This window comes from Protopterus annectens, chromosome 13.part0 (genome assembly GCF_019279795.1).
Source record: "Protopterus annectens isolate FY-2018-M chromosome 13.part0, PAN1.0, whole genome shotgun sequence".
NCBI classification, from domain to species: Eukaryota; Metazoa; Chordata; order Ceratodontiformes; family Protopteridae; genus Protopterus; species Protopterus annectens.
The window spans coordinates 467,008,334-467,033,158 of record NC_056747.1 but is presented as its reverse complement, the minus strand read 5'-3'; the positions used below and the strand labels follow the sequence as shown (position 1 = coordinate 467,033,158).

General features: G+C 39.6%; 1 protein-coding gene across 1 annotated transcript in view; it reads left to right on the top strand.

Annotated features, from left to right (window-relative positions):
• LOC122787918 (unconventional myosin-Vb-like) overlaps positions 1–24,825 on the top strand; it is a gene marked incomplete at its 5' end in the record, with an annotated part of 1,807,467 nt that overhangs the window by 936,187 nt on the left and 846,455 nt on the right. The window contains one exon of the mRNA XM_044054844.1: positions 20,573–20,692. Coding sequence (XP_043910779.1) covers positions 20,573–20,692 — 120 coding nt within the window. The remainder of the gene's footprint in view (positions 1–20,572; positions 20,693–24,825) is intronic.

Genomic DNA, 24,825 nt, shown 5'->3' with positions numbered 1-24,825 from the left:
TACTAGAGTTATGGCCTGTAACAAATTTAGCTATGCTATCAATGAAATGGGTATTAAACATATTGACCACTTCAGTTGGTGTCTTGTCTGAGTTGGGGGTGGGGGGTTGAGCCAGAGGTAAGAAGTGATGTAATGTTTTTCCCGAAGGTTTTTGGGTTGTTATGGTTGGTTAGTTGCTTTGAGAAGTAAGCTTTCTTATCAGCAATGACTTATTTTTTCGCTTTGTTACATAGTTGCCTGTAGTTTTGCAGATTTGCATCAGTGCTATGTTTTTTCCAGTCTTTCCATGATCTTTTTCTGTTTTATAGCATTTGTTTGGTGGGTTTGGATAGCCATGGATCATCGATTAGCCTTTATTCTTTTTGTTCTAGGCGGTGCTAAGTTGTTGAGGCTATCTAGGAATAGCGTATTGAAGTAGCTGACATCATCATCAAGGGGTAGAGTTTTTAGTATGGACCACTTGAATGGTTTTAATATGTTATTAAATTGATTTTGGCTAAAGTTTGTAAGGTTTCTGGATGTTTGTAGGTATGGGTTTTTGGCTTTTGAGGGGTACTTATATAAATGTATGTGAACAGGTGGTCACTTAATGTATTGGAAAGTCTGTTGGCATTAGAATACTTGTGGGGGTCAGAGACAAGGATCCAGTCAAAGATAGAACTTGTATTGTTTTGTGTTCCAGTGGGAGAGATGATGTGTTGAGCAATGGCATAGAGATTGATGCTGTATATTGGTGTGTCAGTAGATAGGTTCAGCCAGTTGATATTGACATGCTCCATGATTAACTGTTTCATTAGAGATGTTCTTGGACATCCATGATAGAAAATCCACCAGTATATCAATGTTTTGGCCTGGGGGTATATACACTACTGCTATACAGAGTTGTTTATTAGTTATTTTTAGTGATGCAATGAGAATTTCAGCAGTACTAAAGGTGGGAATTGTTTTGGAGATAGTACTGTACAAGTGTTTGGATAAATTAATGCTACACCTCCTCCTATTGTGTTGATTCTGTTATTTCTCATTACGCTATAGTCAGGTGGGAGAAATTCTGTCGTCTTGATGTTTGGTTTTAACCAAGTTTCTGTGTCAACTAATATGTCTGGGGAGTATTGTGTTAGCCAGGAATAGAGTCCAGTTATTTTTTTAAAGATACTGCATATGTTCAGGGTGACTAGCTTCATTTGCTTTGTAGAGGGAGTTTTGGGGAGAAGTGGTTATGGGAGGCCCCAGCATTAGGATGGATGTCTCTACATCAGGTTAGATTATTAAGGTAGGGGAAATACTTGTTTTGATTAGTTTCAGTTTTATAGAAGAGTTGGGGCAAGATAAAGCTGTCAAGTGGGTTCTAAGGAGAATTTTAAAATTCTTCCCTTTGAAAAGTATTGTATGTTAGTCTCAATAAAGCTGACTGTTATGTTTGGAAAGCTGTTCAGGTGTTTTTCATGGTGGGTAGAAAGATGATTTCAGCACTGGATTTGTTTCTAAGTGATTAAGAGATGTAGCATATGTTAGTAGTAGTAGTATTAGAGTTGTGATTATGTGTAAGGTGAGAAGAGTAGTATGTTTAGGTTGTGACATTTTGTGCGTTACAAGTTAAATCGATATTAAATGAAGAGGTCAGTTAGGTGTGTGGTGAAAGTCTGGCTTATGAGTGGAAGAGGGTGTGACACCCGTGCCCTGGCCCAACAATCAAGGAGCCTCCATCCTCACCACTAACACCAGAGAGGGCATCTCATATATGAGGAAAGGATAACAGATACACACAGTAAAGTGCAATTTCCTTTAAGAGCACACAGAGATCACTGTCAGTCTGGGGCTGGTCGCTCCCTTGCTCTCCAGGTCCCCAATATGACTCCCCACTGGCACAGCTATAGGGTCTGGATCTCAGCCAGCTGGGCAAGCCAAAATCTCCAGCACCCCCTCTGTCCAACCAGTGCATCTTGTCCCTGCCCAAGTAGCAGTAGACTTTGAGATAAGTTTATATAGCCACACAGACACTCCTGGAGAAGTCTGGCACAGGTTCTCCAGCTGTGCCCCTTTTTCCCCAGTCTATACAATAGTACCACTTGCCACCACCCAGCTAATATTTATCAGCTACTCAAAGGCCCTTAGAGTGTCCGATTATTACTGTGCAATATTATTATCCAATTGGTAGTATAACCCGGGGCTAAAGCTATTAGTGACTTTGTACAGTTTTACCAAGGGCATGCAAGTACTCTTAAGAGCTTAAATTATCTCTACACAAAACAGCCACATTTAAAAGGTTTTAAAATATTTAATAATAAAAACACAAGACAGTACTTTCTACTACACGGTGCTAGTCAAGAGATCACAGAGAAACTTAAAATAATTCAGTCGTACAGTTCTGGCTCGCAGAAAAACAGTCTAATATTTTTAGTTTCTAGCTATTTCTAAAAGAAAACACAAGTCTAAGATAACTTACATATAGAAAGCAGGCAGTGCTGAGGAGTTGGATAGTCAAGACAAAAATGCTTAATGCCTTCTGATTCCCTCTGTTTAAATTGCTATTGCAGTCATGATAAACATTACATCTTTTCACACTTTGCTGGATTTCCCAGTCTGACAGAAACTGCATTTACATTCTTTTTCACCTAGGCAGAAACCAGAGCAATAAAGGACATTTATGCATGCAAATTCTGGTCATTAACATTAGCCTTAAAACAATAGGCAAGAAGTCTTCATCTAGCCCGGCCGGAGCCGAATTGTAACCATCAGACAGTCAAGAAATGCTTGACTTGGCTTTCTTACAGTAGGGTGCACTGTTGTCACATTTCTTCCAGTTCGACATGTAACAGTATTTCTTTATATTTAAGACAGCAAGCCTGTGTCTTACATTGATATTTACCAATGATAGAATTATTTAAGAATTATTTATAAAATTCTGGCAGCCTTCACAGAGGGTATAGCTATATTTGGGTGATATGAGAAGGTATATGCTAAGGGAGATGATCTTTGGCCAGTATGTGAAGATGTGTGTTAACAGAGTTCAGTATGTTAAGTATAGGGTTACTAACTGAAAAATAGGAGATTATCTGAATTTGGGTAACAAGGGATTTGGGGTGGAGTTTTAGAAAGATAATGCTGTATCCAGAACTGTATGAAAGCTTCTGAGCCCCCCCAAGCCTTTGTGTGTTGGAGGGAAGCCTAGCTTATCAGTGGGAGTGGTAAGCACTAGGTAGCCTATCTACCACAAGGGTAGTGCTTTCTGGCCCAGAAATTGTAGTTTATTAGCCGTTTGGGCAGTTTTTCCATCTCCTTCAACTTTCTGGTTTAAAAGCCCACATTTGCGCTCGTTTCCCACCTTTCCTGTAACTAGTCTAGTCCAGATACAGATTTGCTATATCCAGGACTGTTTGTAAGCTTCTGAGCAGTGTCCGTCTGCTCTTCAAATTTTCCCTTAGATCTGCTAGTTCTCTCCTGTCCTGCACTTTTACTAGCTTATTAGTCTAGCACTTTACCAGACTTCTTGTAGCAATTATTGTAGCATGCAAAAGTGCTACCAGGACTAAACATTCTACAAGGAAACCGCTCCAGTACGTATTATTGATGGCCCACCCATTCAGGCATGTCTAAAGGTCAGTTCTTTGTGCTTTCTCCTATTAACCTGGTGAACTGGGCATCCTGAGGCAATGTAGCAACTGCCACATCTACACTGACTACCCTCTCCTCTTACCTCCCTACACTCAGACTTGCGAGAGATCTACTTGTATATCCAAACTGGACGCCACACACTGTCCAGCCAAGAACATAATAGCTGGTCAAGAGGAGAATGTCAATACTTGCATCACACCACATGGAACACTTAGCCCTCCAAAACACACACCGGCTCTGCCTTCACATAAAAACAGAAACCACACACCCACCTTTTCAGCGGCTGTCAGTAAAAATCTACTCAAACAGCAGAAACCTCCAAAGCAGAAACACACTCGACAACCACAACACTAATCATGAGACACACAACTCTCCTAAACAGTGTGCCACTCAACCAAAGCCCCTAAGGCAAAACAGCATGCCCAACACACTTGTCATTGGTGACTCGATAGTGAGGCACACTGATGTCACACTCACTAGGTTGAATAAGGAGAAAGTAACAGCTGCCTGTGTGGTGCCAGGATTTGCCACATAATGCTCACACTCAGGTCCCTCAACATCAGGTACAAATATGACTCTACATAAAAAAAAGGCACTGAGGAACTCTCGGATTATGTAGCCGACTAACAGAATAGTCAATAACAAGATCATTTAATTGTGGACATCCAAAATCATACCAACAATCTTCTCTTATGCAGTTCTTGGGATATGTACAATATCTTTCAAAGTTTATTCTCCATTTGTCAAGGTCCTGCTAAAGCATGTTGTGCAGTATGGTAATTGTCAACAGATCAAGATAAGAGTTTTTAATTTTTGATGTTAGGCAAATTCTTTGAGACTACCTGCAATCCTTTAATTTGATGCAAGTTAGCCAGGGTTAGACACAGTTAATTTGCAAGAAAGCAGACCTGTTGACTGCATAAATGGCATTGACTGAAGCACAAGACAATACCATGCAATAAAAAAAAAATTAGCATAGGTCTCCAGATGTCAAGTCCTGTGACTGTTTGTAGGAAAAGTGTGTGGTTTCTAATCACAAGGCACATTATTAAGAAGTCTTAATACAAAGTACCCTGTAAGAAAGTAACAAATGTTGTTAGCATTACAAAATCACTGAAAGGCTGGTATAAGCCAGGTAAGCTTATGTAGATAGTTGATGCACTTAGCTGAATGGCTTCCTATCAGAAGTAATAGATTGAATACTGCAGGTCTCAACACTTCAAGAACACAGCTGCAATCCCTAAAAAAAGAAAGACTCCACAACTTGCAGTTATACCTTTAATATATCTTTTCAGGTATTCTTTATTCTCAGACCTCAGATGTTTTCTCTTAAAGCGTAAGATATAAACACACTGTGCTTGAGGAAATTCCGTTTGGTATGAAGGTAGTTTACAGAATTCACTTTCCCTTCATTTAATTTTACTTCTACTGCCAAGATTGTGTAGTGATCAGGCTACAGAACATTTAGTATTTAATTAGCATTTACTAAGCATTTAGATGTGTTAACTGCAGGAAGAAGTAATGCAAAACTTAAAACAGGACAGAACTTTTGTATAACTGCTTTAAAGGTGGTGTTATGGCTAACATCAAGGGCCTCTGACTGATCAGATTTGCAGATTATTGTAAATTAGGAGCAGTAATAGAATCCCCCACTGACACTAATGTTCACTAAGAAGGTTGACACTGACAACTGGTGTCAGAGCCATGGACTAAAACTAAATGCAAAGAATTGCATAATAGTATCCTAAGGGAAGTCTGCTTCTCCTGATGACTATCATAAAGACAACACACCTCTAAGAGTCAACCCAGTGGTCAGGAACTTAGTGACACATGCAGTCTGTAATCTAGACTTTGACCATCATATGTGTATGGTAGTGAGGAAATCATTCTGTGTTATGCAACGTAAAAACAAAGGTATGGCATCTGGGTCCAAGGAGGTTACTGCTCCATTGAATTTGGCATTCTTCAGACCTGTCATTGAGTACAGTGCCCCCTTTGGTATGTACCTAACAAGGCATATTTAACAGTTAGAATGTCTGCAGAGGTTCCTCCTTAAAAGAATACAGGGCATAAATAACATGTCCTTTGCAGACTGCCTCAAAGTCCTATCACTGTATTCTGTTTCCTACAGACTGCTGAGGGGAGATCTATGCCTGACATACACAGGAACTTGACCCAGTTCTGACCTCTTGCATATCTGCAAAACAAGCAGCACCAGAATTACCCATTTTAAAGGCTTAAACCTTGCCTGTGATATAAATCAGACCTGCTGCTGTGACAGCCATGTATTCCAGAGATGAAAACTCTGCAACAGAATCCTCATCCATGGGAAGTAGAGTTCCTTCCTAATCCAATTGAAGTGTAACTTGGCCAATGGGATGGAGCAGGACTGAAAGTTCATCCCTGATTTGGCACCCGTGTCTGTAATGGACATGGGCAGCCTGTAAATGGCTAATATCCCAGGCCCCTGCTTGTAAATGTTTTATCTTCCAAGCCCCTGTTTATACTTACCAAGAGTAGCAGAACTTGTCAGAGATTTGGGATGCATCATTAGCCTAGTACACACCTGAGAACACACAAACCTATGAAAGTCTGTTATGGAAGTAGCATGTTCATAGGTTCATTGGAGGTTACTAGGCTAAAGGCCTCTAGGGCCTTTACAATCCCAGCCATGCAAGACCTGTGTTCCATAACTGACCATTGTTAGATGGATTGATTGTTTGCAGAGCAAGTCTGTGATCAGCACCAGCTGCCTCTGTCCATAAGGGACATAGGTGCCACCCCAGAGGTGACTTTACAGTCTCCCATCCAGTTGTTCAGGTTGAGCATAAATAGAATTTTTGAGGAGGTCTGCTTAACGTGAATTGTAGTTTATTCCAGAGTAGCGTCAGTCTCTGGGAGGCATATCTGTCCATCTAGCATGTTTTATTTAAGTCACAGGCTAGGTTGAGATCTCTGGAGCAAGTGATTCTTGTCCTATTTGATTTTCAGAAATGCAGCATTTCCATTTTGCCAGGGTCAGAGACTGCTCTGTAGGCCAGGCACAGGTTGCCTCTCAGCAACCTGTAGGACACAGAGAACAGTGACAGGGCTTTCAGTCTTTTACATGTAAGTCATGTTTTGGAGTCCCTGAATTCTCTTGGGCAGGAACCTCTGTGGTCTCCAGGTACTATAGGTGTCTGGTAAGGTATATGCAAAAAAGAGAGTTGTACTCTATTGGTGGTCTGATATGAGTGGAGTAGAGATTCGTTATAACATCTTTGGTCTTGGATGCGATGCCCTTATTTATGAGGTGTATAATGTAAAAGGCTTTCCTTACCACTGTGGACACATGGTGATCGAAGTTTAGGCCGCTGTCAACTTATGTTTCCTAGTCATGCACCACTGGGTTCAAGCTTAGGGGGGGTTCTACCTATATTATAATTTGCAGGTGCAACCTGTCCCAAAGATTACAAATAAGATTCACTTTTCTGCATTTAGTTGTAGACTGTAGCTTTGCCACCAGTCATTTGTCTGTGATAACCCCTCCTGTAATATGCTAATATCTTTAGGGGACTCTATGATTGCTCCCAGGTAAGCCACAGGCCATCTACTTTTATCTGGACTTCTGAGAAATAGATTTCAAACAGTAGAGAGCCCAGCACAGAACTTTGTGGTACCCCACTGGCAACTTGTTCTACTGGTGGAGGTGGAATCCCCAACTTTGACAGTATGGGCTCTGTGGGTGAGCTGGTTGGCTACCCATTTAGTGACATACAGATTAATTCCAGCTAGGAGAGTTTTTTGATGATACTTGAGTGGGGGATTGTGTTGAAAGCCTTGGCTAAGTGAAGATAGGTGGTATGTACTGCTTTGCCTTCTTCCAGGGCTTTGGTGACATTCTCAAAGAAGTCCACCAGGTTTAGTAAACATGGATCTACCATTAAAAAAGACATAGTGGGTTGGGTCAGGTATCTGAAGCTTGCCTGTGTCCTTGTTGATAAGGTCCATGAGGATTTTTTCCATGGCCTTTTAGATAAGGCTGGGGAGGCTTATGGGTCTATAGTTTCCAAGGGATTACAGGGCTTTTATTCACTCTGTTGGAACAAAGCCAGTACTCCGGTTATGGTTAGAGAGTGCCAAGTGGATCCACAAGGTCATGTTTTAGATTATTTAGTAAGCAACTTGTGATGTTATTTGGTCCCGTAGAGGCCTGTTTTTTTTATCCTTTGAGATCTGCTCATTGGAGATACTGGGGAGAAGGACAGGTCTGGTATACTTTGGGGTATGGCTGGTGGGGACAGGATGGTGAGCGTTGTGCCATATCTGTCAGATAACAGGCTGGCAGTTTCCTCAGGGTCAGTCAATGTGTGAGTGTTATGGTCCACTATGAGTTCAGCACATAGCTGGGTATTCCCTTCTAGATTTTGGATGTAGCTAAAGAATGCCTTGATCCTTTTGCTAAGGAAGCTAATTTATCCACATAACTAGCTTTAGGGGACTTTACCAGATATCTGATTTGCTTGTTCAAGCAGTGGAGAGTATTCTTTCCCTGCTAAGTTCCCTCTTGTTCTTGGATATCAATTTCTATCTTTTGTATTATAACCTGTTTATACTCTAGGTCCACCAGGGTGGCTTGTTTTTATTGGAAGACTGTTTTGATCCTGTCAGGTACAGCAGACCCAATACAGTTTAAGTGGTTATACATGGCAATTGTGTACTCCTCTGCATAGGAGTCGTCATTGGCTGTGTTACCAGGGGCTTCAAAACTTTTCAAACCATCACTTTATAGGCTATAATTTTGAAGAAGTTTCTAATTTTTTATTTCTCCTATGGAGGTGTTGTGTCTGATCATTACTTCGAACAAGACAGATTTATGGTCTGACCTTACTTAGGATAGCAGAACACAGGGGGTAGTTGCAGTGACACCCCCCCCCATATTGGTGAGTACCAAGTCCAGAAGATTTGAGCCCCTTTGGGGGGTTCAGACTAACTGTTCCAGATAATTTGTATTAAAGTCCAGGAACCTCAGGGCAATTGAGCTTGTGCTCGTGTATGTCACCCACATGATAGAAAGATAGTTGAAATCTCCCATGCCCAAGGTGTTTGGCTATGTAGGAGTGACTCAAGCAAGTCCAAATAGGTGGTGTGCTTCTCATGGTTCACAATGGGAGATGTGTAGCTGGCAGTTATGTGGTAGGATGTTTTACCTATAGTTATTTGGACCTGGAGTAGCTCGAGAGTCTCATACTGTTTAACCAGTCTCAATGACTTACCACACTTTTTGGCTACCAAACCAGGACCAAAACACTAAAGGTGGAGGAGTGTCAATATTCACACCACCAGGCTAGTTGCCCAACACAATGCGTCTGAAATTCTCCAGATGCAACTAACACTAGGTAAGACTGCAGTCCAAATTGTAGCTTGCTACAGATCCCCCACCATACCCCAAGATTCTCACTACACCTTTTTAAACATACTGGAAAATATTAAGATAGAACCAAACACCCTGATACTGGATGATTTTAACTACCCTGCCATTAAAAAACTACTTGTGTACCAACACCTTTGCCCAATGGTTCTTGGAATTCATAAATTCCAATGCCCTGGATCAACTAATCCATCGTCCCACCAGGGGCTCCAATATCCTAGACCTGGTCATTACCAACATGGGAAATCGATGCTCCACACCTATGGTCACCCCCTCGTTAGTCAGGTCTGACCATAAGCTAATCACCCTTAACATCCACATCCCACCCCCACCCCCCCAGTAAGGAAACCTCCATAAAAAACTTCTCCAAAGCCAGCTTCATGCTACTCAAGTCAGAAGTGACAAACTTCATGACACCCATGCAGACGGGAACTGAAAGTTCAACTGCTGACTCCTACACTAAGGCACTGTATGAGCACATCCACTCATGCATGAATCGTGCCATCCCAAATAGAACCAAGATGCTCTCACCAAAAAAAGGAAGCCAATCTGTTGGTCCCCTGCCATAAACAAACTTTACAACAAAAGGAAGAAACTGTTGCAGAAAAATGCAACAAAACTCCCTTACCAGCCTCAGTAAGAAACTGAGATCCCTCATAAAATCCTCCAAAGCTAGTTACGAAAATAAAATTGCCAAAGATTCCAAAGACAACCATAAGGCATTCTATAACTATGTCAAGAATCTAAATGGCAATGCTCAGATCTGCACTCAGCTAAAACAGAATGGCATTAAATATACTGATCCCAAGGATATTGCCAATATCCTGGCAGATAGATTCAGTATCAATTTCACCCCCCTCTCACCCCCTAAATGGCCCATCTCAATACCAGAAGATTGCCAAATTCTGGTAATAATGGCCACACAGGTAAAAAAAAAAAAAACACACTCTCCAAAGCTAAGAATACAGCATCCATGGGACCAGATGACATCCCGGGCTGTGTACTACATGAACTACAATATGAAATGGCACCTCACCTAAGTGTCATGTTTAATCATAGCCTCACCTCAGGTTTTGTGCCCACTGAGTGGCGCAGAGCTACAGTTATCCCACTCCACAAGGGGGAATCCACCTTGGATCCCGGAAACTACTGTCCCATCAGTCTGACGAGCCTTATCTGCAAGGCCATGGAGCGTATTATCATGGAACTTATAAACAAAGACATTAGCAACCTTCAAACACTGGACCCCACCCAGTTTGGGTATGTGAAGGGGCGATCTTGTCTCCTGAACTTAATTGACTTCTTTGAATCAGTCTCCAGAGCATGGACAAGGGTAAGGTGGTCCACACAGTCTATCTAGACCTTGCCAAGGCCTTTGACACCATCCCCACTCTGGAATCATAGTTAATCATAGATAAACTTACTAAGCTGGGCATTAATCCCTACATCACCCAATGGGTTACTAACTGGCTTGCTGATAGAACCCACACTGTAAAAGTAGCTGACTCCAAATCCAACTCCAGACAAGTGGAGTTACCTCAGAGTTCAGTCCTGGGACTGCTCTTGTTTATCATCTACTTCTCTGAAGTACAGGCCAACACTAAGGGACTCTGGCTAACAAAGTTTGCAGATGACTGCGAACTGGGAGCCATTATTGAATCCCCAAATGATGTGGATACTCTACAAAAGGGCCTTACAGAAACAGATGCTTGGTGCCAGAGCCATGGGCTCAAGCTCAATGCCAAGAAATGTATAGTTATCCCCTTTGGGGAAAAAACAGGCATCCGTGAATTACCATATAGGTGGTGGTACACTAAACACCGAAAGTGTGATAAGAGACTTGGGGACCCAGGTGGGCAGTCATTTCACCTTCGATAACCACATCACACAACAGTCAGGAAATCCTTCTATGTGGCATACCTCATCACTAAGGGCTTTTCATCCAGAAAAAAGGAGATCATTGTCCCACTGTACTCATCCCTCATTAGACCCATTATAGAATACAACGCCCCATTTGGTATGTACCTCTCAAGACATCTGCAACAACTGGAAAGGCTGCAGAAATACCTCACTAAAAGAATCACAGGCCTAAAGCAGATGCCCTACGTTGACCGCCTTAAAAAACTCCAGCTATACTCTGTCACATATCGTCTACTCAGAGGCTATCTCTGCTTAACATACAAGGCCATGTCAAACCCAGAGCTGTTGGACATGCTACACTTAAAGAAATCCCAATCCCTCAGAGCCACACTCTCCAGGGATCTACACCTTGTCATCATAATAAACAAAACATGCTGGAGGGATAGGTTCCTGATCCAGAGACTCCCCAGACTCTGGAATAGATTGCCCATACATGTCAAGCAGAGTGCCTCTTTGGCCCTCTTCAGAAGGAACCTTGACTATTGGATGGGAGAAAGGAAATTCACCACGGGGATCATGTCAGTCGCCCTGCTAGACAGGAGTCCAGGGATGTAAATAATGTGGGAAGAAATAGCCAGGGAATTATGGCTAGGCTTGTATAGGCCCCTAGGACTGATAGCCTAGTACCAACCTATGAACCTATGTGTATTTGGATTAAATGAAGAACAACTCCACCTTTGGTTCTTTCATGCTCATTTTGAGGTCTGAAAGTGTGAAAGGCACTGTAGACTTGCACAGCTGGGGTGCTCTCTGCGGCCTTGAAACAAGTCTCTGTGACTGCACAGATGTCAGCATCTTCCAAGTTGAGGAGAGCATCTAGGGAGTGCAGTTTCTTATTTAGACTACTAGAATTAAGTAGCATAACCCTGAGTTTATCTATAGTGGATTTTTTTTACAGCGGACATTATGTTTTGGTATTGCCTAAAAAAGGCACTATGAGGAGGCAAGTGCCTCCACCAGTATTCAAAAGCCTAGAGGAGACAGGTGAAGACTATCTCAGGCAGAACAGTGTGGTCTGTTGACTGTCTTCCCAGGCTGACAGATATTGGATCCCCCTGGATTGACACCGGAAGCTAAGCCTGTTGTTGAAGTCAGTCATTTTTTGTTTATATTGTGGCATCATCCTGAGTGAAGGTAGAATGCTGCTTCATATTAGGGATATACCCGCCTGGGAGACGCAATCTGAGAGTTAAGTCATGTCTCTGTTGATATAGTCTAGAGAGGTGCATCTCAAGTCATTCACCCCAACATGTACTACAACAGAGTCATAACGGTAATTGTTGAGTGACTTGAGTGCGTGAGTGAGTTGACTGATCCTGGCACCTGACAGGCAGCTGACCATGACCACCACCTTGTCCACCCTAGTGAGAGTGAAATGTATGTTTCACACTATGGAATCTTCTGTGACCAAGACATTGGTTTTGAGGTGTTCTGCCTTAGTGGCTTATTTGCTGAGATACTGGTATGTGTGTTATATTTAGTAGATTTATGTGCAAGTTGTTTGGGCTTGGGAGGTCTCTGGTCTTTTGGTAGGCTCTTGGTGAGTACCTCCACGTGTGTGGGTCTATGTGTCGTCATAGCTGGCATTAGGTACCCGCCAAATCTGTGGCTGCAGGGAGCCCCCCAGTTATCTTCTTGTGTATGAGGGCCCCCACATGCAGCAACTGTGGATTTCTCTGTCTCTTCCACTGCTTCCTCGGCACCTTCTAGACATTCTCACAGCTGTAAAATGTTGTGTGATTCCGGTATTTCTTTCCCCCTGAAAAAGTTGCCTGTAAGCTGAACTGTCAAGTCTGCTTAAATGAAGTAAGGGCCATGATTGGCTGCAGCAGTCAGGGAAGTAAGTTCTAGTTACCTGATTGGCTTTGCTTTAATCGGTGGTCTGTTGGGTCGGTTCTATGTGATTATTGGCATGAGGCATACGTCTTAACTGTTAAGATTTTTGCTTCATATTTTTGGTTTGTTCATAAAATTTGTGGTTTTCTTAAAAATTGAGTATTGAAGCCACTAAATAATGGCAGACATTTAAGTTTCAGACTTCATGTTCAGAAAATGTATGCTAAAGCAAAGCCTGCTATTCTAGCAAGTTTGTAAGTTTATATGAGCAATACTTAAAAAGTGGACCTCTTAACTGTATAGATTTTCACAGAATGTCCAAATTTTTGCCTCCTATTTTTGGTCCATTTTCCGTGAAATTGTAGTTTTCTAGAAAATTAGTAAATTATTAAAGACTGAAGTTAGAAGAGGATGACAGACATTTGTTTCAGACTTTATACCCTTCAGAAAATTCATGCTAATGCAAAGCCTTGTTTCTAAGTTTGTAAGAGCAATATTTAAAAATTGTCCCGATTTGTGGTACTTAGTCCTACTTTTATTTACTGCTTTGTCTAGATTTCTTACCCTCAGAGGTTGAGGTGTTTAAGCCTTTGTACCCCCATTATTTTGGGGTCAATAGTGTATTCTCGAAAGCCAACAATGTCGAATCTGACATTGTCGACACGAGACTATCGAACGCTCAGAATCTCAAGCATGTAAATGGAAATCTCCGTAAGGGGAGATTTCCATTTGCTGCAATGTAGTGCGGTCTTGGATTTGATATATTTAAGTAGCGGGGTGTGTGTGGGGTGCAGGAGGGCTTGCCCCCCTTCTTAAACCCGTTAGGGTACTTGTTTCGTTTTTTTTTGTCTTTTTATAAGGTCAGTGAAGACATCGACCATATGTTCAATGTTTTCAAATGTCAATCTTATTTTTGGCTTTGTCCATCTTTTTCATGCTAAGAGGTTGAGAGGTATGGTGTGAGGACGATGGAGGAGTTAAGTTTTCCTGGAGCAAGTATGGGACCAGCTGTATTTTAACTGCTCCTGTAAGGGCAATTTCTAAAAGATCTGAAAAACTGTCCTTTTAGGGGCAATTTAAAAGAGCTGAACTGTTCTGGTCTGTGTGTAGGAGAAGCAAGCAGAGGATTAGTAGCAGCCTTCTATTAAGTGCAGAAATTGCAAGTTGTTGGATTTATTTTTAACCTTTTTTTTTTGCAGTGGGAGGTGAGGAAGTCTAGGGAGAGGATTGTCTTACTTTTTTTGTGCAGAGTTCTTGTGCTAAGATGATTTGGGGGAATACGGGGCTGTGATTGTAAATTATTTTACCTTTGTCTAGAATTCTTCTGCCAAGAGATTGAGGAAGGGAGGGTTGCCCATAATGTCCAGATTTGATGTTTTTTAGCTAGTCTTGCATAAGAATATTCATTAATGCTTTTTTGTTTTGTGTACAGTTGTGCTGAAATATTAGTAGTGGGGGATAGTGGCTGTGAGAATGCTGCAGAATATATAGATGTTTTAATGTATACCAATGCAAATCCTGTTCTGCTAATACTGTTTTGTGTATACCAGTAAAGTTTGCAACTATGCCTGATACTACACCTTTGTTCTATGATAATTTTTTGCTCTGTCCAGAAGTATTGTGCTGAGAGGTTAGGAGGGGGTAAGCAGCTGTGAGAATGTTGCAGAATGGGCAGCTGCTGTTTAATGTATACTATGCAAACCCTGTTATACTAGTATTGTGTACACTGGCAATGTTTACAACTATCCCTGATGGTACGCCTTTGTTCTATGATAATTTTTTGCTTTGCCTGGAGTTATTGCGCTGAGAGGTTGTTAGGGAGGTTACGGCTGTGAGAATGTTGCACAATGTTCAGATGTTTGCCTGTTTGTCTCTCCATTAAAACATGTGAGGTTGCGCAATGCATTTTACTGCAAAACCTGTTATTCCAGCATCTTTCTTCGCTCATAATCACGTGTTTTAATGTTATGCCTTTGTGTTTTTATTTTGCTTTCACTTCATCCAGATTTATTGTGCTGAGACACTGGGGAGTAGGGGCTGAGAGAATTCTGCAGAATGTATGATGTCTTAATTCGTGCCATTGCAAACCCTGTTCTCTGATCAAAGTTGATCGTAGTAAAGTTTTAAACTATCCCTGATGTTACACCTTTGTTCTGCAGTTTTTTTTAGCTTAGTCTAGAATTAAGCTGAGAGGTTAGGAGAGGAGAAGGGGCTATGAGAATGTTGCACAAGATTTAAATGTTTGACCTGTATTTTTGGTCTGTTACTCATCAAAAATGTAGATTCACGCAATGCATACTACTGGAAAAGTCTATTATTCAACCATCTGTATTATTTCATAAGCACAGTGTTTTAAATCCCTAATGTTAAGTCCTTATCTTGTTTTTTTATTTTGTTGTTACCTCCTCTAGAATTGTGCTGAAACTTGGAGGGGGGGACTATAAGAGTTCTGCAGGATGTACTGATTATTTTAATGAATGCTAATGCATACCCTGTCATTCTAATACATTTCTAAATTTATCATAGCAATGTTTGTAACTATCCTTGCTGTTACACCTTTGTTGTGCGGTTATTTTCAGCTTTGGAATTGTGCTGAGAGGTTAGGAGGTTGGTTAGGGCTGTGAGAATGTTGCACAACATCCAGTTTGTTTTAGTCTGTTCATCAAAAATGTGGGGTCACACAATGCATGCTACTGCAAAATCTTATTCTAGCATCATTATTAGTTCATAAGCACAGTGTTTTAAATTCTTAATGTTCAGTCTTACTGTAGTGCTGTCTTCATCATATGTGGGTGTCTATGTCCTGTGTGCAAGATTCTGTGTAGCTGTCTGTCTTGTGTATCTGTCCTGCGTGAGGGTGTGTGTGTTGGTGTCTCTCTTCAGTCTTGCTATAGTGCTGTCTTTGTCTTGTGTCTGTGTCCTGTTTGTGGGAGTCAGTGTGTGTGTCTGTGTACCTCTGTGGGACTGGCTGCCTTGATGCAATACAGAGGCTTGTCACAATGTTAACAGCATTGCTACTAAATGCCTCTGTGTGTGTGTGTGTGTGTGTGTGTGTGTGTGTGTGTGTGTGTGTGTGTGTGTGTGTACATCTCTGAGTGGCTACCTTGCTGTCATACATGGGCTTGTCATAATCTAATATTGGTACTAAATGCCAGTCATTGTGTGTAACTCTGTGCATGGATACCTTGCAGTGGTACAGGGGTTTGTCATAATGTAACATTGTTACTAAATTTTATTTATTTAACATTTGTTGACAGGGAAAGAATGAATAGGACAGAGCCTATTTACAGTGGATGCCCTGGGAGAAATGCTCCAGATGCATGTTTTTATAATGTGGGAGAAAACCAGAGCACATGAAGGAAACCACAAGAATGCAGGGAGGGCATGCAGACTCCACACAGAAGGCACCCCAGCTGAGAATTGAACTGGAGAACCTTTTGCTGGGATGTGACACAGTTAGCTGCTGCACCATTGTGCCACTCCAGTCAGTATGTATGTGCACCATTGAGTGGCTACCTTGCTGTGGTACAGGGGCTTGTCATAATATAACATTGGTACTAAATGCCAGTCAGTGTGCACCTTGGCATTTCAAGTCTTTTTATTGGTCTGAATGTAGTAATATTATACAATGATCATTAAATGGTGCGACACGACCTTGATAGGGAAGGGGGTGTGATGACAGTGTGGTCACACACATATTCCCCTGGGCAGGGCCTCCAACTTGAAACTTGCTGGGGGCCCCCAAAATGCTAGCAATGGCCCTGTGTGTCATGACTTTATCTTGTGTGGGAGGAGTTGTGTTTGTTTGTTGACAACCTATTTGATATTGTTTGTTGTTAAATGAGAGCATTGATTCCAGTTTCATAGTATAGTTACATCTCACATCTATTTGTTGGCTGTAGGAGCAAATGGTTGTCTGTATACATGGGATGATTACTACATTGCCTCAGGATGTTCATGTCAATCACGGTTGAAGAAATGTTGGGAAACTGACTGTCCGTTGTAGCAAGTTAAGCCATAAGTACTGTTGGGTGGTGGGCAAGTTAGATCAGCTTTTGCTCTTGGGTTAGCAAGAGTTCTTATTCTATTAAGGATTATGGATTAAAAAGTGTATTAATGCTGCTCAGTGCTCAGATGAATTGCCCACAGTGCAGCAGGGAAGCCTGGGATTGTTCCACTGACTATTCTCTAAGGAAAGAGTACATTGGTGTTTGCATCTATACAAGGCACCGGTAACACCCATTGTGCAGTGTGGAGCTGCCTTCAAACATAATAAATACAAGTGAATTTAAACAGTTTCAACACAAACTACTGATAGGAAAGTCCTACACAGAGCCTTACTCCAGCAATCCCCAACTCAGATGGATTCTGAGATGCACACTTCTGCCATAAGGGTGCAGGGAAGCCCTCTTAATGTAAGATGGCTGGTTTTAGTGCTAAAGTGATATCAGTCTAGATTCAGCAAGTCTGACTCTAATCTATGCTATTTAAGGCAGAAGTAGCAATGATACGAAGTACAGAATGAAGCAGTCACAGCAGCAAAAACAGTAAAAATGAAGCAGGAGTTCAATAAAATCAGTTCACAAAGTACAATGCATGCTTAAAGTATACTTATTTTTAAAAGATTTCAGTGAATGCCCTGGATTTCTGTTCAGATGCACTCCAGACCTCTGGCTAAGAGCACCAAACTCTGAGCAGCTCCAGTAAACTGAACACCAAACCCATGGCTTAAATACAAGTGAATTTAAACAGCTTTAACTTATACTACCAATAGGAAAGCCCCACAGAGAGCCTTAGTCCAGCAGTCCGAAACTCAGATGGGTCCTGAGCTGCACACTTTTACCACAAGGGTACAGGGAGGCCCTATTAATGTAAGATGGTTGGTTTTATTGCTCAAGTGATACAGAACAGTCTAGATTTAACAAGTCTGAATATGTACCCTATGCTATTTAAGGCAGAAGTAGCAGTGATACAAAGTGAAGAATGAAGAAGTCACAGCAGCAAAAAAACAGTAAAAATGATGCAGCAGTTAAGTAAAATGCAGTTCACAGAGTGATGCACTCCAGACTTGTGGCTAAGAACGCCAAATTCTGAGCAGCTCTGGTAAACTGAGCTTCAGAATCAAACCTTGCACCTTGTATCCATGAAGTAAAGACTTTAACCATTATGCCACCCCTTTCCTTCTAAAAAAAAAAAAAAAATTTGGGCCCACAGACCTCAAACTCACGTACCGGAGTCTGGTGTTGTGCTCTACCTCTCGACCACAGTGGCCCAAAATAAACATTGGTTCATAAGCAAGCAGTAGGCTAGCTGCCTTTGTGGGCTATTTTTGCCTAGCCAGTTTCCCAAAAGTAAGAATCAAACCCTGTGCCTTGGGTTTGTGAAGGCAAGTCCTTAACCATTATACCAAACCCATATGGTTTTGGCCTTTACTAGACTCATTCTTGGTCTTCATTATGAATTAATCAGCACTGCAGTGATCATTGTAGACATCTGAACCAGTACACAGACAATTACTTCTTGTTTGCATTTATTCATTTTGGTTGGTTATAAAGTGATACTAGTAAACGTTTTCCCCATTGGGTGTTTTTTTAAACTAATTTGTGTTTTATGACATCACTTAAGATCTAAATCGGTTATCTGTCTATTTAGAGAGAGTGCGTGTATTTGTGTGTGTGACATTTTTTCAAAGAAATGATCTATAGAACTCCTATGTTTTCTTCCATGTTACAAAAAGACAATTGTCAATATAGTTTTTGTATTCTTTTTCTACCTATTTCTTGCCAAGCCATAAGCTATCACATTATCTAACTGGCCCATTTATTTCTCTGTCAGTAGGACTGGTTGTGGGAGGCCATCCTTTGGGCAGTCATCAGGGTTTTACAAGGTCCTGACCCTGACCCACGGCTGCCTGACCACTGAATACACAGCCTGATGTACGCAGATCCATTCTGTGGCAAGAAAGCACTGCTTGGAGAATGAATGGCAGCAATGTATTACAACTGCTGATCTTCCTGTACTTAAGATACTTAAGGTGGCTGAGCTGGCATCAGCTGCTCAGTCAGTAATTAATGGAAAATCATTTGAGTCTTAATTGGTGCTTTACTCATTTATATATATATATTGCCATGGGAGCTGGTGCAATCATCACCAAATGTGGAATAATTTAATTACCTGCTTCAAAATAACATTATTTTAGTGTATGTTATTTTATGATGCAAAAAATGTTAAGACTTAATTTGTATGGGATTTAAAATGTATTATTTCATTCACAAGGTATTCCATTGTATTTTTATTTCCATTTTATTGTTACAGCCTGCAGTTCCCCACCATACTTTGAGTACTTGACTTCTGCTGGAGGGAAGAGTGTAGAGGCCATCATTGAATCCAGCTACAATAATTTTTACTGACTTTTTGGGAATAATCAAATACATAAAGCCACTAAGCAGTTTGATTTACTGTGCTGGCTCCATGTATGTCATGTAAAGTCCCCCATCTTGAGAAATTAGTTTCATTGCAGTCGTACCTCTTGAGTTCTTGGCTCAAGAAATCTTGACAAAGCCAAAAATAAAGTGGGGACAAATGATTAGTTTAAATACTGCTGCTCCTATAAACGTAGAATATTGCTAGATTAGGTTTTGCATTAGCATTAATTTACTAGACAACAGGAAGTCTGAAACTCAAATATCTGTTGTTTCTTTACTGCATTCCTCAATGATTTCCAAAAGATAGATTTTTTTTTTTTACAAGGAGCAGACCAAAAACATAAAGTGAAAATCTTTCCTTTATGTGAAACTCTGGAGAGTTGAGAGGTATGCTTATAAGAAAGATCCCCTGACTAATGAAGAACACACACCAGAGAGCAAGTTGGTATGTTTATCTTCAGTATTATGGAGGGAAAATTCAAAGAATTGATGTTTGTTTTCTTAACCACTGTTGTCAGTGTATAAGGCAAGGAGAAAACATGATATGGATGTGAAAGCCATTCCAAACAACTGTGTGGCAGGAGAAATACTGTTCTTATTAGCAAAAAATGCCTGCTTCCACTTCACAACTCACATTTGAGACATTATGTTAATTAGTTCAGCTAAGTGTTTTGTTAATTAGTTTTACCAACATATTACCCTTAAGTTGAAACGGGCTGAATATTTTAAGTTAAACTATTTGTTAAAATGTATCTGAGACTGATACAGTGCTGCTATTATGTTTAGAGAGAAGTCAAGATCTCTCGCACAATTGGTTAACAGTATTAAACCAACATGTTTTTAATCCGCCTTAAAATCATTCCACTCCATTTTAATCCCCCAACCTTTTTCCTGTCTATCCTATACCCTTATCTCTTATCTCCCTACTACCCATTTTATGTATCACCCTGCATATCAGTTTTTCCTTTTTTATTACCCCAGTTCTCTTTCTAGATCTGTTTTGTACGGCATGCCTTACATGTTTGGAAACTGATTGTTTTATGCCAAATGATAAACAATTTCACAAAAAGACAGTCTATGGTTACATTTTGAAATCACTCTCTGTAGTATTTCATGAAGTCACATTCTCAATGGCATTTTTGCAGTACAAGGTTTCTTAACCTTTTCTAAAACACCTTTGAAAATAGCACGATTGTGTGCAATGTACAATCATATACTAAGAGAGAATTAAGTTGGTCTGAAGATATTTTGAAATCATTTAGAACATATGCTGCCTTTTTCATTCTTTCAATGCCATAGGTATTAAGTTTCCTGAAACCAAATGCTTGTGCAGGATGCTTTCCCTGAAAGTTGTTTTGTTTTTCAGCAAATACCACGACTCAGAAGAAACTTGTCTACTCCAAGCAGCCTGTTTTCAGACAGCACTGATCAGTTATCAAATATCTCTGAATATGGAGATTTTGAAGAGACAGCTTCCTGCACAGATGTGAGTAGTTTTTTTATTTATGCATTTTTTTTTTATAATTACCATCTGCCGATCAATGTTTATATTTCACAAATGGGGATGCTACATGGTTTTAATTTAGCTGCATTGGAGGAGTTCAGTAAAAACAGAAAAGTCCTCCAGTTTGTTCTGTTACAGTAATCTGTGTAGTTGCTGTTTTGTGCTAGTTGCCCCCTTTTATTGTGTATTTGTATGTTGCCACTATGTAAATTCATTTCATGCATTTAGTACCCACTGCTTTTGGTGAAGCATTTAATATACCCAGGACACCAGTAATTTAACACTGGGTCCTAAAGAAGGTTCTGTAATGCAGTCTTGATGGACAAAACAGCAAAGGCCATCAAATCAAACCTAATACAGCTAATTCTAGCAAGTCTGATGCACAAAATAACACTTCATAAAACTAAAATGCACATTAAAGCAAAATAAAAAAGCCCAGATTTACAATGGGCGTACATTGTAAGCTCTTAAAATGCTGGAGGCAGAAATAAGTCAAACGGCTGGTCATTTTCAGAAAGTAATGAAAAAATTAAATGAACATATGCCCTGCTTTAGATGTTCACTTAGATCCACAAGTTATTTACAATATTATGTGTGCAAAGATCACAGCTGCACCCCTTCAGTTTCACCTTCCAAAAAATCTTCAGCTGACCTTACCTCTGGCCACATCTACAGTAGCTCACAGTGGGATCATCTGTCTATAGTAAACATGAATGTTTGGTTATTTCCCCCTGCTCTAATCCACAATGAATGTCTGACTGAGGAGCCAACATCCTTCCTGTTTTACTTTCCTGGGCTACTTCCTTAAGAACTAAAAAGACAGTCATGACTTAAATGGCAGTCATTATTTTATCTGTTATAACTGCCTGGCTAATATTTGTGAGAACATCACAACCTAAGATACGTGTAAAAGCACATTCCACTTTTTAACAAACAAGATATCACAACTACTTGCCTTCCATCACAAAACTATTGGTTTTATACTTGCACAGAGGGGGATGTATGACCTAGACAATCCACCGACATTCCTGTTAGTCAGCTGTGGTCTATGAAACAATGTATCTTGGAAGGGTTGTAGAAATATTGCCCAGCAGGATAACTTTGAATAATTGCTGTCCTGTTTGTTCAGTGAATGCAGTAGTGCATGATCACCAGGTTAAAATGTCTACCTAACCATTAATTGTTTAGTGAATAAAAGGCTCACTTCATAACCAAGAACTCTTTTTTTAAGAACATTTTTAATTAAACATATTTAAAATATATACACAGGAAGAAATTCAACATCATATACTGTTGTACAATTTTAGGAATACATTGAATCATCAAGGTAATCTTAAGAGCCATGGTATTTCAATTGTAACATTTCAAGACTATCCCAACCGCTGAAAGCCTTCGTATGATTTATAGATCTTATTCTAATTAATTATTTTTCAGTTTTACATAGCACTGGTGTTAAATTAAAAAAAAAACTGTTTAAATGTAGGAACTGAGTTTGCTTTCCAATATTTTGTAATAACTTTTCTAACAAACCATCAAAAGACTCCAAGATATTTTTTCTTGTTTGGCTTTTATAGAGACAGGAAGTAGAACATTCCTTACTAATATTGATGTAGTTAAAGAACGGTTATCAGGCCATGACCCCTTTCCCAATATACATTTAATTTTTCACAATCCATAAGCATGTCCAGTCAGCTTTTACATCTTTACTACATCTCCAGCAAACTGAAGTTGTCATTTTACTAAACTTTGAGATTTCATAGGGAGTAACAAACATTCTATGTATATATTTCCACATAAAAACTTTCCCATATAAAATTGAAGAAGTTTAACTGGTTTAAGTAACAAAATGTTACCATGTACTGAGTCACTCAATCCTCAACTGTCTAACAAGTTCCAAAATTTTGTATCAAAATTATTTATAATCAACTTGTATAACTTGAATAAGCTTTGTAGGTCATATAATGAGGGAATAGTGTTCTGTTCCTCTTTACTCATATCTACAAATTCATGTAATGTCTTACCAATGGGGATAATAGGTTAACAGATTAATTGAACTTATAATATTTCATTAAATATTCTGGCAACTTAGCTTTTCCTTTTTTGAAGCAATCAGACAATAATATATAATACTATTCCATTCCTTTTTAGTAAATTCATTTGACCATTCTGAATTTCCTTAGATCTAGAGGTGTGTGCAATGGGAAAACACAAACATTTCCATTTTGATTTTAATGGAATTTTAAAAACATATTAACTGTGTAAAAAAAAAAAAAGATTTCATATATGCAGAGTCTAAAGAATGAAATGAGTTTCCTTTTAAGGTAAATTGTTTTAGCCAGTTGAAAGGATTGTTATATATTTCTAATTTGCTGCATTTGATAAATGTATTAGAATGTAGTATAATCTTCTCCTGAATGGTTTTCAATTGACTAGTGTAAGTTGAGTCTATCCAGAGTATAATAGAGTTAAAATTTGCAGCAGTAGAATACAATTCTACATCTGGAAAGCTAATAACCACCATACTTTTATATGATTTCTGTAAGCAATTTTCTGCTTTTTAGGATGCCATAAGAATGAAGTTATTTTTAAAGAAAATGGAAAAAAAATGTTTTTATCTGGCATTAAAGCTATTGAATGCAATATATATATATATATATATATATATAAACTTGGGTAATTATTTTAATAAGTACTAACCTATCCTCAAAAGTAAAAACAAATATTAATTTCATTTTTAATAAGAAGTAACACTTCAATTATTTTTTTTTGATTATTACTCTTACTCGCCTCTTGATAGATTTTTATTCTTAAATATTTATTTCGCTTCCCATTTATATTTATTTTTAAACTTGCTATCTAGTAATTGATTTGATACTAAAGTTTCAGTTTTATTATTAAATTCCAGCAGTGATACTTCTTTAAACTTTTCAATTTCCTCATCTATTTTTTCAATTGAATAATTTAAATTTCCTATAGTTAGTAAAATATGAACTGCAAAAAGCTGTATTTTAGATTGGCAGTCCTTGTTAATTGAGAATCCATTATTTTTTTGTTGCTCCTTAACTACAAGCTAAGAGTTCAGTAACTAATACAACTAGAGGGGACAAGGGACACCCTTGCTTTTGCACCTTTGTTTAAAGTGAGTCCTTGAGAAATGTAAGATCCAATTTTAACATATGGTTTGGAGTCTCCATACATTTTTTAAATATTCCAATACATTGTTCTGGAAATGCAAATGCTGCTAACGTTTTTAAATAAGTAGTTCCTTAGGTGATTACTAGGCTGTTCTCCGAAGGTCTTTATAACCCTAGCTGTATGAGCCCCAGTATAAGACTAGAGAAACCCAATATAAAGGATCTTGCCTAAACTTGAGATCTTAGTTAGCAGTGACTACCCACATCTAGCAGGATCATATGTGAAATCCCTGACAGGAATTTATGATTTCCCATCCATTCATCCAGGCTATACTTAAACAGGGTCACAGAGGGGCAAGGTTAATGTCCCTGGAGCAAGTGACCCTTGTCCCATTTGACTTGCTGATGTGCACTATTTCCATTAGGTTTGGATCAGAGGTTGCTCTGTAGGCCAGGCACAAGTCTCCTCTAAGTACTCTGTATCCTGCTGAGTACAGTGACAGTGACTTCAATCTGTCAGTGTATGACGTGCTGGAGTCCTTGAATTCTCTTGGTCTCTTCTCTGAGGTCTGTCAAGTTGCTGCAGGTGGCCTGGTAAGGTACATACCAAAGGGAGCATTCTACTCAATTATTGGCCTGATGAGGGTCGAGTACTGGAGAATTATGACCTTTTTCACTCTTGAAGCAATGCCTTTGCTAATGAGGTGAGCAGCATAGAATGCCTTCCTTACCACATTAGACACATTGTGGTCAAAATTTAAGCTACAGTCAACTTGCATTCTGAAATCTCTCACTACTGAGTTGTTACTTAGGATATTATTATTTATATGGCAGTCTGCAGGGATATCATTTTTACTGAAGGGGATGATAATGGATTTTTATCATTGAATTTGAGTCCATGGCTTTGGCACCAGCCACTTAAGTCCCTCTTGAAGTATATGGTGATTGTTTGGGGATTCAGTGATTGCACTTAATTTGCAG